Genomic DNA, 19,677 nt, shown 5'->3' on the forward strand with positions numbered 1-19,677 from the left:
GGGTAAAACTAAACTGATTGACTCCTTGTGAATGGCCAAAACCCATATCCATAAAAAAAAACATAATTTGAGGCTTAGAACAACACATCCTGATTAATGAATGTGGAGTTATTACTCTGTACAATCTAACTGTGTCTATGTGAACCACTTGGCTGGACATTGATATTTCTAATCAGTTGCAGGAAGTGGTTTATTTGCGGCAATTTGGAGCAATTAAAACAATTTCTTTGCTTGTTGTCCACTTCGTTCAAATCAAATCCACTGCAGACGTTTCCTTTTGATCCCCGCTGTGTGTTCTCCAATAAGCATGTTGCAGTGTCTGGCACAGAGTCAACTTTTCGATGTAAAACATACTTTAAAAGGCGAAACAAGAGTGCAGTGAAATCTAAGCAGACATTAAGAGACACAGAGCTTTGTATCCGGGACTTTTATTTAGCTTTTCTTACATTCACTTTGGCCTCGTCCCAGGGAGACCGAAATCTAACAAGAGAACAGACTCTTCCAATAAAGACAGGCAGGCTGTGCTCGGGGAAAAAACCAATGGCTGTTTACGTCACATTGTTCATACCCTTGATTTGGTATCTGTCACCACTTAATAGGCGACCGTCCATTGTTCTAAAAGGCTACGTGGAAAAGGATCAAGCATGCAACACAAAGTAGAAAAATAAAGGTTTTCTCTATACAGTAAGCGAGTCCACATGTATTAAGAGTTCAACATCTAAGCCTGTGTAAAACATGCAATTTCGAGTCATAGCAACATCACAGCTTTATTCGCCCGGCGCATTTGCAAAGGGCGTTAAACAGTAACAGAGATGATGAGTTAAAGGCTTCGTTATTAAATTATAGAAGGTAATGACCAAGTTGCTACAACATCTGTCAACTCAAGTAAATCAGTTGTTTGAGTCGCACATTAAAGTGTTTGGCTTATAGACCCAAGTCTTTTCTCACAGCGATCTGTTGACGAAGCTTTGATTAGGAGAATGACGACTGCATCTAAAACACTTTCATCCACAGACAGTTTTGGCAAAGGCCTGCGATGTCACGTGGAATTAAGCCTACACACGGAAAAAAAAAAATCTTGTGACTGACGGTCCAGTTTTGGGTCCTGGCCTATCAGTTGAGAACCACTGCTTTATTAGTCTGGTTGATTTCTGAAAAGAATTGGTCAAAAACTAGTTAAAACTAAATCTAAACAAGGTCTAGTTAGTAAATGTGTTCCTTTTTTTGTGCAATCCTAGTACGAAAAGACTTGACCACAAACCTGGACCAATACATTCACATGAGGTCTCCATTGTGTCTTAATGTACAGTAGTGTTGTTGAAACGAGTGGATTTCTTCAGCATACTCCATAACTTTCTATCACAGTTCAGTACACTGGGGTCTAGTTTAAAAGATGACAAAGGCTCTTGAAATAGAACATGTCAATCCCTGAGACATCCATAGTCTTGATCACAAATATTGCCGCTCACTCCTCAACTCGCCTTTTCATTTTCCGATTTTTCAATTTCTTCTTCCATCGCTTTTTAGTCGAGAGTTCCGTGAGATGATTGTTCATGTGTTCCTCGTCCTGCCTTTCTTTTTCGTCCTTGTACCACGGCCCCCAGACCCCCCCGTTAAACTGCGGGTTGGAGCGCAGGTCTTTCGCCGGGTAGCGCACCGGCACCGCTGTCTTATTGTAGTGTGCCAGCCGTATCAGCATCTTCTTGACGATGTGCGGGTACCTGTGCGAGAGATCCACCCTTTCGTACGGATCTGCTGTGATGTTGAACAGCCACAGGGATTTACCTCTGTCCCAGCGTATCCGTTCGTTATGGTAGCGACTGCTTAGCCTCTGCGTGGAGAAAGTCTGCGGTGGCACCCAGTCGCTATAGCCAGGCACGCCGGTAAGCAGTTTCCAATGGCCTACCCGCAAAGCCGCTTGGACCGCGGTGTTCCACAAACCATATCCGGCTTTCCAAGAACCGTTCTTAGCTTTGATATAAATCGGGTCAATGTTGTGCAAAATGTCTTGGCGCGGCGATGGGCGGCCCTCGCTGATAGCTTCCCAAACGTCATATCCATCCAAGTTCAGATCTTCCTCCAGCGTCCCTTCGCCGAGGGTCACCAAAGTCGGAAACCAGTCTGTGATGTGAACTAAAGAGCGACACTTCGTTCCTTTGTTCATCAATAGAGGACTATGGACGAAACCAACCGCCCGGATGCCGCCTTCCCAGTAGGTCGCCTTGCTACCCCTCAGAGGCCAGTTGCTACCTCCTGCAAACGGTTGTCCTCCATTGTCCGAAGAATAAACTATAATCGTGTTGTCATAGTAGCCGTATCGCTTAAGCGCCATCGTTAAATTGTGGATCGCCTCGTCAAGGCAAGACACCATGGCGGCATACTTGCGGCGGGACAAGTTCGGGATTCCCTTGTAGCGTTCGAGGTAGCGTGCCGGCACTTGCAGCGGAGAGTGCACCGCCTGATATGCTAGGTAAAGAAACAAAGGCTGCTGTTGAGGGTCGTGGTTGGCTAAGATGCTAATGGCCTTCCTCGTTAGCATCACAGTCGAGTACATCCCGCGATCCTGGTCCCAAGCTGCCTCTTCGCCTTCGTAGAGGTCGTACCCGCACATCCCGGTACCGCCACATTTGTAGTGGCTGTAGTAGTCGCCGCTTCCGAGCAGGGAGCCGAAGAACGTGTCGAAGCCGCGCTGCGTGGGGAGGCAGCCGCGCTTGTAGAAGCCGAGGTGCCACTTGCCGACCATGTGCGTGGAGTAGCCGGCCTGCTTTAGCTTCTGGGGCAAGGTGACGTTTTCCAGGGGGAGGCAGTTGGGCTGGGTGGCTCGGATGATGGAGTGTTGGAGGCCAGTGTGGATTTGGTATCTGCGAATGAGAACACACGACAACCAGTCAGTAGTGTTTTTTCCTAGTTCCACTGGCTTTACATTACACTAAATGACAAGTATGACGAGAAAATCCTGATCTTTCTTTTCGGTTGTTGTTAATGTTAGTTTTACTTGACTACAGTGAAACCACATTATTAAAGGCCAGTGTGGTAAGTGCATTTGAGATGGTCCAGGCCTGCACAACTGGCACACAGTGAATGCCATTTATTATTATTGTGTCCAACTATATGCCAGCCCGCTCTGAAGTAACCCCCATACCAATTCTATGAGATCAAGGAGTCGAGTGTGAGGGTTTGCAAAGATGGCACCGACTTCTACTGGGGAGCGGTATAAATGGGCGAACTTACACAATGCAAGTTGCAGGTGCTGGAGTTGGAGTGAATGGTTCGGGCTGCTATCAAAAGTGCACAGAGCAAACATTTCATTGTTTTCTGCACCTGAACCTAACCTCGAGTCTCGACATGAACATTATACAGTGTGAAATTCCCAGCAGAGATCCTAAGTATTAGCTACATGGATCTTAACCACTTGTAAACCAATATTTTACTACGATGTGTCTACTTCCAAAACTCTTGCGTTAAAATTGAAAGTTCCATTGCCATTTTTAATTGTTCCCCAATAAATAGCACTGCAATTCTGTTCAGCATCAGTTTTATGCTACTGTGTGTCATTCCAATGAAAAAATCTGGATGGAGAGGCCAGTAAAAATCCATAAACCCCAATAAAGCTGTAAGTGGGAATTCTCGTCTCACAGGCCATTAGCGCGCAGCATACAGCACCACTCATTGTATCGGCAAATGGCACATTTTATTCAATATGACTCTAATTACATTGACACCGCTCCAAAGGAAACACATAGGAGTTGAGGGGGGGAGTGTTCAGTGCTATAGCCTGCTGGGTATAGGCCGAATGATGGCTAACAGTGCGGTGGAGTTAGCGGGACCACATGGAAGCGCTGGTGGTCAGAGGGAGGCCCATAACATAAACAAAAGGCGCTGTCAGTCAGAGCGTAGGCAGGAAACACGAGGGGTGACCGGTGGGTAACGACGCAGGCGGCCATGTTGGTAAGGGCAAAGATGAAAATACGCGATACGGGTCAGAATTTCGCAGCCCAGTGAGTTTGTTATGAGGTGTGACCACAAATCTGTATCGGACTGTAGGCGCATTCAGAAGTAATTATCGTCAGGGCATAAGGCTTTAAACTTCTTCAAATAACAACTTGGGCAGTTTAAGGAGAATGGCAATAAGCAAATCGAAATTTTGGTGTACTAGAAAGAGAAAATGTGCAGTAGAAAGATAGTTACTGACTTGTATACACTGATCCTATACACGGACTCTGTACTGTTCCATCTATGCTCGTCTGATTCTGAAAGGGAGGCTACATAGACCAACAAAAGAGTGAAACATGTGCAAATATGGACTGAGTGCTTTGTTAAATTCCAGAATTGCTTGAAGGATTTGTGCCTGGACAGTGATAAGCCAAGAAAGATTAAGATTTTTTTTTTCCTGGAACTTGCTTTGAATGTTTGCGTAAGCGCTCATACAGGTGGTTTCCGTTGAATTGAAGACGTATCGCCTCTCACCTCTAGAGGTTTCAACAGCAAGTAATCACCTCTAGCAGCAGGCTGAGCTAAGATCATTGGCCCCACCTATCTTTATTCTCAAAAGCTCCCTCAACATGGGCTGTATTTGAGCATCTGTATTTGGATGAGAGAAGCAAAACATCCTCAATTCAAAAACAATTCAGTGTTGTCTATAAGCCGAATGCCCATCTTAGGGATTGATATTGATAGGTAGCGAAAAGCAACGAAGAAAGATATGATTTGGACCGTTTTAGCCGCTGGAAGGTTGATGGTTTAAAGCGTTTTTGTCATCGCCGTTAGGGCCAAAGACAAATCGTTATTGTATCGATATCAAGATATGAACATTCAAGATATTATTATTGCAAAAGTTAAATATATCGTTATCGTATTGATATCTAGATATGAACATTCAAAATGTTAAAATCGAAAAAGCAAGGTTTTCATCAATAAAACTGCACTCTTTTGTTGTTTTCACCTAACCCATAGTTATATCGTATCAATATCGAAATATCTGGCATGAATATTGAGAAATCAAAGTCTATTCTAAAGTCTATTTTTACAACCAGGGCTGCGTACGGAGACAGACAGGAACGGAAAGAACTGAATGACGGTTCATATGTAGAGATGCTTCAAAAGTGACAACCAGTCCTTGTTCACATGGTTGGAATAACTATGTGAGAAAAACATTTCTGACCCTTGAAGGCGACTGTTGGACAAAGTGCAGGATCTGAAACGGTGGCCTCATGTCGCCGACATTCATTACATTTAACTAATCGTCCACCATGGTCCACTAATGGTCCGCTATGGTCTGCTATGGTCCATTGTGGTCCGCTATGGTCCACTAATGGTCCGCTATGGTCCACCATAGTCCACTATGGTCCACTAATGGTCCACTAATGGTCCACTATGGTCCACTAATGGTCCACTAATGGTCCACTAATGGTCCGCTATGGTCCGCTATGGTCCATTGTGGTCCGCTATGGTCCACTAATGGTCCGCTATGGTCCACCATGGTCCACTATGGTCCACTAATGGTCCACTAATGGTCCACTATGGTCCACTAATGGTCCACTAATGGTCCGCTATGGTCCGCTATGGTCCGCTATGGTCCACTAATCGTCCACCATGGTCCACTAATCGTCCGCTATGGTCCGCTATGGTCCACTATGGTCCACTCCTGCATCTGGAGCCACCGACCTGACTTGTGCATAAATATAATAAACAACATAAATATTTGCAAGAAATGTCACTTGAGACTTATAGTCTTTAAACCAATGCCCGTAGGCCTTATCACGGTTCACGGTTATGGCTCAATACACTTCTGTGTTCACGCTCTGCTTCCTGAACTCACACATTGCAATAGCGGAGTGGGCTGTTTGGGCCAAAATTAGGAGCCTGCTTGACCCAAGCATGCGCAGTCGAAAAGGGCATTCTGCTTATTGTTGTTCTTGTTAATTGTTAAACATGCACAATGTCTTGAGGTGTGTATTTTTTGTGCTTCTGCTTCAAATCCTCCCTGACAAGAGCCTCACGCTTATCCAAGATTGTTGCAGGAACACCCTTAAGTTACCAAATCACACCGCAGATTTAATACTAGCATTTCAAGGATTTCAAGCTGTCGTGGGATCAACTGTAGCATTTTTGGCCTGGACATTGATAAAGCAAAGCCATATTTATTTAAACTGTAGCTGACTGGTGCGCCGCGCTCAGCTGGGACTTTGGAACTTCATTACTTTTGGAGTCGAGGCGTCTGCTTTCAGTCAAAGTCAAAACCCCAAGAGTCAGAGCAGATGCCTCTTCACCCCTTTCTCTTAGACCTTTGCAAGCGCTCTCAGGAGATTAGCAGCTAAACCGGCGAGAAAAAGTCAGACTTTGTGACTGTGAAACGCTCCTCCGCCGGGTTTGGTCCTGACTTGGTTTTGCGGCGGACCACACTTCGAGCAGACTCATGCTCCCTGTCCGAAACGGTTAAAACAAAGCAATAAAAGGCATGATTTAGAGCTCGCTGAATGAAAACAATACAGCCGTATAAACATCCGCACGGAACCGAGGCATGCGAACAGATACGCACAAGTACAACACAGCTGGACCAGAGTCAAACCCAGCTGGAGTATACAGATGTGAAACATAATCAAGCTGGGCTGGTATCAAATTTAGGACGCTGTGTACTGGGCTTACAGATCTTACAACGATGCCAATTCACGATCTTCCACCGTGAGATAAGATTTAGTTGTTTGCCTGTGAAATAAAGAATGTGCTTTTTCTTTGTCGTAGCTGGGTCTATCTAAAGCTTCATTTGGTTTGATGTATGAAAAGAAATAATTGTCACTTGGTCACATTTGTCACCTTTGTAAAGTTGTAATAGAAGGACCTTCACAATAATAGCAGTTTTAAAGAAACCATATATTTAATTATCCAAAGAAGAAAGTTGCAGCTTTGCCGACCAGTCACCTTTAGTACTTGATGTTGCCTAAAACGGTGCAGGAACCACCCTTCAAGAGTTTGGCCTAAAGGGTTCATGGAGCTTCAAGTCAATCTAAGATTCGACTTGCATCATAGAGCTTCTCAATTCTGGGTGGAAAAGTTTAAAATCTCAACTGCTTACTCAACTCACCAAGTCTGTGCCAAAGCTTAAGGGCACGCTTGTTTGTGATCCAGCACCCTGCCGTGGAGCCACATGTGCAGTGGAAACTTTGGGGAAATGTTCTATTTAAATGTTTACAAGTTTGATCCATATACATCGCTTTGAATTTGGCATCTAAATGTCTATGGAGGGTTTGGGAATGCCAGCGTTCGGACAGTATTCAGAACTATCCGTGCGGTAGATGGACGGACACAGAACACCAGGACTTTCCCGAAGGAGACTCAAGTTCACGACCCGGCAGTGTTAAGTATCAAAGTGCGCTGGTTGTAAAGTAAAGTTATCCAGATACCAGTAATGCCAGTAGCGGGGGGCCTCTTGAACCCGTTTGACCCCCTCTGGTCCCGTCAGAGTGATCTGCAAACCACGGGCCCCCAAGTGCGAAGGGGCTGACCGCAACAATGCTCCATGTAATTCTTATTCTGGCTTTATAGCACTTTGCGCTTTAGCGCCAGTATTTTTCCAGGCTAAAACTGTAGCTGCTAGTGCTAAAGTTGGTTATCGGAAAGGGACGCTTTGTATTGAGGGCGATTTGAGCAGTGAAATCATGAGACGTGACGTTTTTGAGCTGTCATCAGTTCTGTACTGAGTTACTTTGGTGCGTTGCGGACATTTCTCTCAAATCAAGAGACTTTGCCAGAAACAAAAGATCTTTAAGCAGCCAGCAGGACATACACTGATTCATGCAGAGGAAGCTACTGTAAAATGTAATTTTGAAGCTCAGGCCATGACAATTCAGCGAAGAGTTGTCTCTCTTTACCAAAATGGCGTCTTTCAAACCATTACTTCTACTTCTGATCTCGCACATCACGACATAGAAAGGATTACTCGAACATGTGCACTTGTGATGTTCAACGGCAGGGGATATCTGTACGTGCTCAAGACAACTTTCCTTTATATGGCCTCACTGTCCTCCTCAATCAGGCCAGATTTTGCGCAGGCCAAAGAACAAGCATGAATTTAAACTCATATCTTTTTGCCCATAAATGTCCATAAACCACAACCTTCTGCGCACTTTTACACTTCGCTACAATTCTCCATCAAGCAGCCCAGATCTATCCGGGTCGAAAGAACCTTTTGAACAAAGTATACGCACACTTGATGACGTGCGTGTGTGTTTTGACCTCCATACGTACCGCGGGGTTACAGCCGTGTAATGGGAATGTCCACAAATCACTCACAACCTGCCCCGTACGTCGAGGTCGTTTCTCTTTGACGTACTGGGGTAGGCAGGGGAGGCGAGTCCTCTTTTTGTGCAGGCATTGGGGCACTTAAAAGGCAGTCGTGGAGCGATTGTTGTTTATGAGGTTCTAAAATGATGGATGTCGTGCTGGATTACTTCAATGGGGATTTATAGGAACTATGGAAGATGAATGGCAGAAAGAGGTAAAGGATAGGAATGATTGTGAAAGCAGGTATTGGTTTAAAATAAGCAGGATCGAGAAGTAATCGAAGTTTACTACATATTTACCTGTGTCATGTTATATCCTCATCAGAAACACGCCCTAGTGTCAGTGGTAAAATTGCCTTCACTTAAACAGCATGGATTTCCTATTTTCAAGCTTTATTTTTCAAACCGCTTCTCTGTCTGTGTTTGACCAAACCAAAATATGCCTTATTTGTGTGATGAACTTCTTTCTTCAATGAAATGGGTGTTGTGGGCTGCGTTAAAGGCACACTGCGTAACATTTTGGACTATACTGTTGCGGCAAAATAATGACACAGAAAATGCTGTTACTGCCGTGTGTAATAAAAGAATGGATTTGGATGAGAAACTAACCTGTTTCAATCCCATATTCCACTGCCTTTCGTCACATCTCCATGGAGACGAGCTGGAGACGCACCCACTCCCAGTAAAGTTTACAGTCAGATCTTAGGAGGGGTGAGCCTCATAAATGTTTGTTTGTACATTTATGAGGTATTTTTTAATGATGAAAATATCTGTCATAAAATAAATGCTTGTATTTAAATATTGTTTATCGGGTAAAATTCTACACGGTGTGGCTTTAAGTGTAACATTTTTGAAAACCATTGCCTGGAATATGACGAAGAGAGCACAAAGCTATTCCGACACTGCGTTATGTTGTAAACCCTGCTCTGGATGCCCGTGTAACAGTCCAGTGTGTGTTACCGCTCTCTCTGTAGACGCAGATAAAGCGATAGAGTGGTTCTGGACACGCGCCGTATATTTACTTAAGCACCGAGCCAAAAGGCCGACAAATCATACACACCATTAACTGTACAATCACCCCGAGACTGCCCACACAGACGTGACAAGTGCACTGGACACTACTGCGATTACTGCAGTACTGCTCCACGTCAGCGCACATGTGGTTCCAATAAACGGCTTGTATCTGGACCTGGAACTGCACGGGGGCTCCAGGGCGCTCCGTCTTGTTCGGAGGAAGGATCTTCACTATCGCTCACAGCGTTTACATGCGTAGTTTGTTCCAGCTGTGGCTATTGGGCTGACAGGGATGTTTAATGCAGTCGTAAAGCATCGGAAAGTTAAGCGAGGTCGATTCAAGTGGGTTTTTGATAGAGGTTACTTTATTCTTACTCTCATGAATAGGTCGTTTTACTTTGATGGAAGATTTATTTGGAAATGAATGAGAGTAAAACGTAATCATATGAAATATTGCCTCTGTCTGAATACAAATGCACACGAGAGTTCAGACATTTTGTTGCCTGACCAACATCTATGCACAAACACCTGGAGAATAAGCTACTTAAATAAAAACGGCAGAGAGTTGATTTGCTTTGAGGATACTTGAGCAACAATGAGACTTTGGCAGAGTATAGTTAGGTATATTTTAAAGCAGTACAAAGTAACTTGTTTACCTTAACAAATCCTTTCCGTAGTCCCTCTGGGGGTGATACAAGTGTTAATGGGATGATTGGGGGGTCTTTCATCTCCCCCTGGTGTCTCTGGCCAGAAATCCACAATTGCAACTTTCCTGCACCGGGTCGGAGCACCAATACACACTAACGGGCTAACGGGCAAAGCTAACTGTGGGCTAGCGCCACTTAAACAGTATTTACAGCCAAGTTTGAGCCAAAAAAATGATCTCCATTGTGTAATTGGACGTACAATATCCCTCTCTCCCTTTGTCTTTTCTGTCAGCGTAGTATTTACTCTCACGGACAATTAATGACTAAAAAACCACAACATGCTACGAGACCTGCAGTGGCACTTATGGCTTCTAGGGGCATGAGTTACTTAGTAGGCCTACTGCCTTAACAAAAAAGGAAAATGGTTCTAATTATGTGTGACTTGATACTTGCTAACTTTTATTGACATTGATTAAATTCCGGGTTATGTAGACATGTAGAAAGCCCATGGGAAGTTTCTACCCCGTTCCACTTTTCTACAAGGCTCCAGTCTGATTTACTAATGCCATTCTGTACAGTAGCCGTCAGTGCTGTAAATGCTATCCCATCTTTGAATCAGCCTAATGTGGGTGAGTGACTGATTTGAGAGAAGTGTGGAGAGACAGAGCGAGTGAGAAGGTACGGGGCAGGGTCACTGGGGTCTCCTGGGCTGCTAAGACTTAACAAGCCCTCCCTCTCTGGACTGTGCATGTGGTTTAGGTTCAGGAGGGCTAATGTAAGAGTGCAGTGTTAGGGATGACAGACCTGCCACTATCCCTCTAAAGGTGCCTCTCTGTCCCCCTCGGAGACTAAATGTGGTGTAAGTATCTGGGCTGGTGATGGATGGAAGTTCAGGTGAGCAGTGAAGCAGTTTAGTTCCACTCATTTGAACATTTTTATATGCTTAGAGGTGGGTAGTAATCAGTCGCATTTGCTTGAGTAGTAGGCCCTTTTGGCTAACTTCCTGTTGGCCAGTGTAGGGTAAGGCTACTTCCTGTCCACACTTTAATGTAAATTAAAAATAAAATAAGATTTTAAACATGGCATAAAGCTTAAATAAACATCAAGCTAAGTTTATTTCATAAATAATTGAGAAGATGGAGCGAATTTATATTTTTTTTAGCATGAAATCAACGCTAGCCTTTAGCTTCAAAGCTAAAATACTCACAGTTATAAACAGCAAAGTCTCTGCCAGTGAAGTACTTATATCCTGTTATTACCATGTTGTAAGTGATTATCCAACAGCTGCTTGTTTTCAAGCACTGTTTACATATTTATTTATTGTAGCACGGCTAACTCTCCGTAGGAATAAAACTCAGACAGGAAACACTTGTGTTTGAAACATTTTGTGCAGAGAGCCCATTGCACTTCTCATAGTACTTTCTTCGTGGTACTGCTCTATAGTGAGTAGAGCAGCTACAATATTAACTCAAGTAAGAGTGATATTACTTTAGAATAATTTTATTTTACACAAGTAAAAGTTAAAAGTAATGATTCAAATAGTCAAGTAAAAAAAAGTAGGCTAATTGGTGCATATTACTACTTAATAGGTTTGTGCTGCATATAAAGAGCATACAACTTCTTTATTTGCAAGGAATACATCTTTTTCTTTTCTTTTTTATCCATTATCATGCCAACATGACACTTTTGTCACTTCCAGATTCAGTCAGACAGATCTGTAACCAAATATTTTTGTCCATTGAGTACTGTCAAATCAGAAAAAGATGGCTCAAGTAAAAAGTACTGTGTGATAAGAAGTAGTTTCTTCAAAAAGTTCAAAGTTCAAACATGACATGAATAAAAGTAACTGCCATGTGCACATATGAAAAGAAATTAGAAAACTAATTTCATTCAAACTAGCACTTTAGAGTTGTCATCATGCTATCTTCTTAGTTCTTCACTCCTTACAGTACTATTTTATTACAGCAACATATAAATCCACACTTCCAGCGGCGCAGCGACAACAAAAGCAGTTATTGCTGGAACACATTTTAGCCCCAAATCACCCCCACGTGTGCTCTTTTGTTTGAGATGCAAATTGAAGCCAAACGGGGTGTAATTTTCTGGTCTTTACAATAATCCTCGCTGCGGGCCATAGCTGACTGGGGCAACAGCGCTAACAGGGGCCGCTGCTACCGACTTCTGCGGACAGATGTATGGAACATGTCGGGGTCCACGTGGGATTTGTCTGAACAGGTCAAAGAACACAGAGCTAACAAGTTCAAGAACATCCATCACTGCAATGCTCAATCATGCTAAACACATCCCGATACGCGCAGAGCATTTTTTCACTGTTCGCCGCGGCTTCAGCGTTGACCTGTGACCTTTCCCATGGTCATACGTCTTTGGTAAAGATGAGCTGAAAGCCGAAGCACCAAAGACCCTGACTTTGCCTTGAAGCCTATAATCACATCAGTGCAACTTTTCAACATGAAAGTTCCCATGAACCCTGGAGGACCTCAGCCTTAAGAGTTATCCTTTTCAGTCTAGTACGTCGTCGATAGATGAAAAAATATACAGCATCAATATTTTTTGTTGGTTTCTCGACATTGGAGATATACTCAGTAGTCAGCACCGTAAATTTGCATTACCGTCCAAACAGCAATTTTTCAATATTATCCTGTAGACTAGGGCTGCTCGATTATTGAAAAAATATTAATCACGATTATTTTTGTCATAATTGTAATCACGATTATTCAAACGATTATTTGTTGCCTTTAAAAAAAAGTCTTTATTTTATTTATATATTTATTAATTTAAAAAAAAAAAAAACGATGCTGAATATTTTCTGTTTTCTGAGCAGTCATAAAAGTACAAATGATACAAGTATGCCTGGATTAAGGAGAGGTCTCTGTTTCACACCTGCCCCCTGCTGGCCAGCCCTCACACCTGCACAAGCAAACTGAGCAGCGCCGTTTGTTTTTATGTCAGGCAAAAGCATGAGCCATGGCACGGGAAATGTGAAGGGAAAATAATCCCAGCGCCATGAAATAATGCAAGTCTGCTTTGCCACAAAAAAAAATATTGAAAAAATTGAAAAAAAATTATGCTAATTTTGTAATCGTTTAGTGTAATAATCGAAATCGTAATCGAATTTCGATTAATTGCACAGCCCTACTGTAGACCTCTAATGGACAATGCGTTCTTGTTTTCTTGTTGTTCACCCAGACATTTCTGTCGACCCAACTCGTTTCTAGCTCTCACAATACCTCCTGCGCATCCCAATTGTTCACATGAATCCAACATTTGCACGTTTAGGCTTTGTCCGCTTCATCAGATGGTGAAGCTAAGCAGTGTGGACCGCTACAGAAAGAAAGTGACTCTACAACAATAAAAATTGGCAACACTTTTATCTAACATATGCCCATATAAAACCTTCTCCTCTCCTGATTCTAGAGGCACTTCTCTCTCCTCTCAGATGTGGCAGATCGTATCGGTCACATCTCCGCGACTTCGCTAAAGGGAACCTAAGTGTTTGACAGAGGCTGATCTTTTCCATATGTTGCAGTGTGACCACATTCCGCCTGTACAGTGAGTGTGTACAATAGGCCCTGCTGCAGCTTGTCTATGCAATCTCCCAGTGTACACCCAGGAAGTCAACACCCGCGCCTCATGACTTATGCTATTGTCCTTTCAGAGATGTGTGGTCAGTGCTGCAAAACCCACCCTTTTCATGATTCACAGTCTTTGTAATGAGAATGATATTTGGTTGAATCTCTGTTAACAACATCGTAGCACGGCGGTACAGATTACATGCTTCAAAGATAACATATCATTTCATTCTCTAACAATAGGATACGAGGCTGTCCCGGAGCAGCCGTCTCCAGCGATCTAAAACTAGTCCGTGATTATGAAGTCTGATTGCACGGAGGAAGCACGCAGCGCAGCGCGGATGCTGACGGTCGGCATGGCGACCGACTCAAACAGACTCGTCCAGGTTTGGTGATTTACTGTCGTGCGTTGATTCGTTATGGCACCTGACATTTGCCCCGGCGTGTTGGCGCAGGTCGGGTTGAAGACTGTGCTCTCCAGTATTTAGTCTGCACCGCTCGTGTGTTCGCGCGAGCGGCTTCGCGGGCGGATGGAGCTCTGTCATTCTGATCTCAAACAAATGACATCGAGCGTTCACAAATACGGGCCGGCGGTAAAAGAATGACATCACCAAGAAGCAGTTTGAAAGGCCTTGCAGATGACGGGGAATGTGATTACTGTGAGAAGATTCTAACAAACCTGGCGTGCTTGTTATAGTAAGGTAATCTTCACTGTTTCCAAAGAGATATTTGTTCAGTGACGCTGTGAATTCTACAGCTTGGACGTAAGCTGGCGTCTTGATGCACTTTAACTGCAGAATTAGCCTACAGTGCATGATGTATAGCAGTGGATTCTAACCTGGTCAGATCATAAGAGACATTATTTGAGCAGAGTAAATGGTAAAACAAATCAGAACATATGACGTTGAAGAGGCTAAAGATGCAGTAAACACTCACAACTATTTGTTTTTTGCAGATATTTGGTCACAGCACATCTTCATCACTATCTACCTAACCTCTCCTAACCACACAAATCGCACTGCCGCTTCTAGTTGGTTGCTTGAAGAACTTGCGCTCGCATGTGTTCCCAAAGCAGAGTTCAACATCTCTGCAGTGTCCGGGTCTGACGAGGGATTCTATAAATGTGAGGCTCGATGAAAGATGTTCCCTAGAAGAGTTTTACTACCATTCTCTGACACTTGAGGAAAACCTCGCCTCTTTCCTCCCTCCTGCCTCTCCTGGATATTATTTCAGTATGTGTGGGTTTGAAGTGTGCAGTATCTGTCTGTCCAGCCTCATGTCACGATAAAATCCCCTTTAAAACATGTTTGTAATCCTGTGAGTTCTTTATTGCGTCCGTGTGTTCAAGTTAATTGAAGCGTATAATTCCTCTGATCTGAATGCCTGGGCTCGGGCAAGGCGTTTCAAACCACAGCTGCTGATCGTCATAAAGCTTTCCCCTCCTCTTTTCAGTCAGTGTTTTCGATTCACTGGGGTCTTTATGATGCAGTAGAGGTGGTTATGTTGTTCAGATGATACGTCTTCCTGAATGTGTGTTTTGTGTGCACTGATCACACCGCGAGGGCAGGGCAATATGGCCTAAAATCTCTATCACGATATATACAAAAGAAATATCACGATATATTTGACGATATAATTGACAACGGACAAATTACTTCAAAATTCCACCCTTACGTCTATTGGGAAGATTAATGCAATTTTTTTTTAGCCCCACACTAATTTCCTCACAAATATGATCTACTCAAGCAATTTACATCCTTCATTTCATTTCACTTTATAAGTACCTGCCCCCATGTCCTACACAGTCAGTGTTTATGCTGCTCTGATGGAGAGAACATAACAAATTATATTTAGGGCTGAAACGACTAATCGATTAATCGACGACTAATCGATTATTTAAATAGTCGACAACTATTTTAGTAATCGATTAATCGTTTTCTGGTTCACACAGACTCAAATAGAGAAAAAAAATGACATGAAAGTGTAGTATTTCTGATGAAAACCTACTTTGTTTTTCATAGTAAGGGTCGGTAGTGTTTTGTACATTGTAAATTTCATAAATATCCGTCTGTGTCTCATCCAATCAGAAGCAGAATTAGCACCAAGAGCCTCCGACAAACATTTACTTTAAGTTTCCTCCATCAACATGTCCTCAAGCGGCGCCACTTTAGCTTTATGTGATAATTTTTTTTTTTTTAAATCCAATTTTCCTACACCATTCACAGCCAAGCAATTAATCGATTAATCGTAAAAATATTGGACAGATTAATCAATGACAAAATAATCGTTAGTTGCAGCCCTAATTATATTGATATTAAAAACTACAATGATATGAAAATAATGATATCGGGATAACGATATGTGATACGATATGGCCCAACCCTACACACCGCCCTTCACACCTGCAGCACACGGCGCACACAGTAATCTCCCGCACCCGCCGCAGGATCCACATTAGGTCTGAATGCACCTTTACACTTTGTTGGTTGTAGAATGCTATATTGATCTAAAGTGGAGTGAAAGCAAAAAAATGCAGCAATTCTACTTCCTGGTTATTCAAGCAAACTAACTTTAAGCCCCTCCCACCACCCGTCCGCATACTCCCCTTTGATGCGGAGTTGTTCAATAGAGAGAATGGGAGGGGCAAAGTTGCTGCAGTGAGACTATGCCGAGTGTTTTTACCCTGAATACGTATCAGGGGCTTTTGTGGAGCTGCTTAGATCAGCCACAGGAGAAGATTCAACGATTCCTCAAATATGCGCGAGTGCCTCGGAATACAACTCCAGGTCTGTTTTTGATGAGAGAACACCCCTCTAAAAAGACGATTTTGCGCAACATCCACCCTCTGAAGACGCAAACAACAAATAAACAAACCAAGGCTGTGCAACGTAGCGCATATGCTAACACTGTGATAATAATGCTTACTACACACAACAGGAGACGAACTCGACACAGCTGTGCGGCCTCTGATCACTCATAATCGCTCGCAGCCGTCACGTTACTGGTGCAGTCACTCTTCCCGTGGAGCCAGTGTAAGTAAAGTCACATGTGAAGAGATAAGACACGTGACAGAACTGACAGCTCATTATTAAACCAATAACAGAGTGATAATAGTGAGTAGTAATCAGCTCCAAGCGCTCACGATTCACCTGTACATTCTTTATGAGCACGCACTTCCATGGCGGCCCTTCAGACCATGAGAGTGGGTGGCTGCACTTCCCTCATTAGCGTGTGGGATCGCTGCCAAAGCCGCGCCGGTGCCAGCAGGACCGGCCCGAGAGAGGCGTCCCGCGGCGCGCACAGGAAACTGCTGATTCAAACGCAGGGCAGAGTCACAGACCACAAGCCTGACCGTAGCTTCCCGTCACCCCACCGGGACCGCCGCGAGCGCCGCCGCAGCTGCCAGATCACCAAAGAAACAAAACCATTTCACAGTCGGCGGGTCGTGTAGCGGGATGTTGAAACTACCGGAGGATTGAAGGATGGGGTCGTCAGGAGATGTGAAAGCACTTAAGTGGGAGTTTGGGCATGTGGGATGTATGATGGTTGTGGGAGGGATGGGAGGTAAAACTATACATTTCAGAACAGTATGCGCCATTACACACAAAGGGAAATCCAATGTTTGAGGCCAGGAAAAACAGTTACACCAGATTTAGACGCTTAGTAGCAGCTTTGTAATAACAGTGTATTGATCATTATGGTTATGTTATTATAGCGAATTCATTTAATAATAGGAAAAAAGTTTAGCCGTGTGAATATGAGCAAATGATAAAGAAAAGTGTCACTTTGCGAAATACTGATATAGCAAATAATGCATTCGTCCTGCCTTGATGAGAGATTTGAATTCCCATTTCTGGGCCAAAGGAGATGCAAGAAAATCAAATAAAGTTTGAAATAGTGTCAATTTGGTTCACTGGATCTGTCAACATCAAGCTGTTGTCACTCACAGACTGAAGATTACTGAAAATTAAGTAAAAAGTAGAAGTAGAAAGTAGAGCTGCACAATATACTGCAAAAAAAATCATATTGCGATATCAGGTGATGCAATATCAGTATCGCAAGAAGCCACAATATATCGCAACTAGGCACAAAGATATATCGTTGTCGTATTGATATCGAGATATGAACATTCAAAACATTTAAATTTAAAAAACTCCTCAAGTGGAGGAGTTCAAGTATCTCGGGGTCTTGTTCACGAGTGAGGGACGGATGGAGCGTGAGATGGACAGACGGATCGGTGCGGCGTCAGCAGTGATGCGGTCGCTGTATCGGTCTGTCGTGGTGAAGAGGGAGCTGAGTCGGGACAAAGCTCTCGATTTACCGATCGATCTACGTTCCCACCCTCACCTATGGTCATGAGATTTGGGTCATGACCGAAAGGACAAGATCACGAATACAAGCGGCCGAAATGAGTTTCCTCCGCAGGGTGGCTGGGCGCACCCTTCGAGATCGGGTGAGGAGCTCAGTTACCCGGGAGGAGCTCGGAGTAGAGTCGCTGCTCCTTCACGTCGAAAGGAGCCAGCTGAGGTGGCTAGTGCATCTGTTCCGGATGCCTCCTGGTCGCCTCCCGCGGGAGGTGTTCCAGGCATGTCCTAGTGGGACAAGGCCTCGTGGAAGACCCAGGACACGGTGGTGGGACTATGTCTCCGAGCTGGCCTGGTGTCGCCTCGGGGTCCCCCCAGAACAGCTGGAGGAAGTTTGGGCATCTCTGCTGAGACTGCTGCCCCCGCGACCCGGCCCCGGATAAAACGGAAGAAAATGGATGGATGGATAAATTAAAAAAGCTTATATATAAAAGATATGAACGATATAGATTTTCATCAATAAAACTGCACTCTTTTGTATTATGTTTTTATTTTTCTGAAAAATGCTTGTTTTTCACTTAACCCAGAGTTATATCGTATCGTATCGATATCGAGATATCTGGCATGAATATCGAGATATGAAATTTTGTCCATGTCGTTCAGCCCTAATCGCGACATCACTTTTCTTCATTGAAAACACAAACTTCATTGAACTAATAAATGTGTGACAGTTCAGTTTTAGTTGAACAGTTGCCTTTAGTCTTTGTTTTGGTCCTGATGATCAGTCTGGTGACTTACAATTTGTGTTCATCTACAGTAGAATGGAACATATCGTGCTGAACTGGTTTTGTAAAATATCGCAATAATATCGTTATCGCAATATTGCACAGCCGTATCACAAGTTATTTCAATATCGTTCTGCCCTAGTAAAAAGTACTATCCAGTCACTTCAAAAGATTTCTAAAAACGTACTGCCCTGTGACTCCATGTGACCAGTGGATGATCCAACAGAGATAGTTCCACGATGTCCTCCTGAGTGGTAAAACACCCATTACAAAACTTGCTAAAACAATAAAAGGACACATTGAAACACACAGATGTGTTTGACCTGTCACAGACTGCACACTGTCAGTACTATAGCCTGTGTGTGAGAGTTACCTGCCGGTCATGAGCTGGCTGCGGGACGGGCTGCACAGCGGCTGCACGTAGTAGTTCTCCAGCTTGACCCCCTGCGCGGCGAGCCGGTCTATGGCGGGGGTCTTGATCTCGGAGCCGTGGTACCCCACATCCCTGAAGCCCTGGTCGTCCACGAGGATGAAGACGATGTGCGGCTGCGAGCCCCGGTTCTCCCACGACATGTGAACGCTCCACGTCTGCGAGATGATGAAGCCCAGCAGCAGACCCGCCGGCACCCACAGGACCAGCATTGCTCCTGGCTCAGGTGCTAGCGCGCGCGACGGGGGGGCACATGTTTAGCGTCGTCACGTTCTCCTCGAGACGTAAAAGTGTCAGTGAAGGAATCCACGCGGAACTGTCTGAATGCACCGACGCAAACCGCGCTGAAAGTCCATCCCACGTTTGCTGACGGTAAAAAACAACTCCTGCGGTCACTGTGGGGGGCCCGTCCGCGGCTCGTGGGGTCCATCCCGTGGCGGAGTGGGCTGTGTCCGGAGAGCGCGCACGGTTATATCTCCCCTGGACGTCCCGCGGAGGAGGCCGGTCCACACTCCAGCCCTCTCCGCTCTCCTCTGGGCTCCGCGCTGCGCTCGCTCTGTGCGCTTACAGCTGCGGGGCGTTCAGGAGCGGCTGGGAAAGATCGCGCGTAAAGTTCCAACAGCACTTT

The 19,677-nt window shown here is 44.3% G+C and overlaps 1 protein-coding gene across 1 annotated transcript; it reads right to left on the minus strand.

Moving 5' to 3' along the window:
* Positions 1–1,150: 1,150 nt before the first annotated feature.
* On the minus strand, positions 1,151–19,569 carry arsj (arylsulfatase family, member J). Its single transcript, XM_079579535.1, has 2 exons — positions 18,993–19,569; positions 1,151–2,861 (listed from the first exon to the last, which is right to left on the minus strand). The coding sequence occupies exons 1-2, from the start codon at positions 19,259–19,261 to the stop codon at positions 1,466–1,468; spliced, it is 1,665 nt and encodes a 554-aa protein (XP_079435661.1). The 5' UTR covers positions 19,262–19,569; the 3' UTR covers positions 1,151–1,465.
* Between the last annotated feature and the right edge of the window lie 108 nt (positions 19,570–19,677).

The sequence above is a fragment of the Gobius niger genome (genome assembly GCF_951799975.1).
Source record: "Gobius niger genome assembly, chromosome: 21".
In the NCBI taxonomy this organism is placed as follows: domain Eukaryota; kingdom Metazoa; phylum Chordata; class Actinopteri; order Gobiiformes; family Gobiidae; genus Gobius; species Gobius niger.

What these genes read in the sequence shown, in the direction of transcription:
- arsj (XM_079579535.1), bottom strand. Translation starts at nt 19,261, where the DNA reads ATGCTGGTCCTGTGGGTGCCGGCGGGTCTGCTGCTGGGCTTCATCATC. An exon ending in AGCCAGCTCATGACCGGCAG is followed by an intron (nt 2,862 to 18,992) that starts GTAACTCTCACA and finishes TCTCATTCGCAG; the next exon opens with ATACCAAATCCACACTGGCC.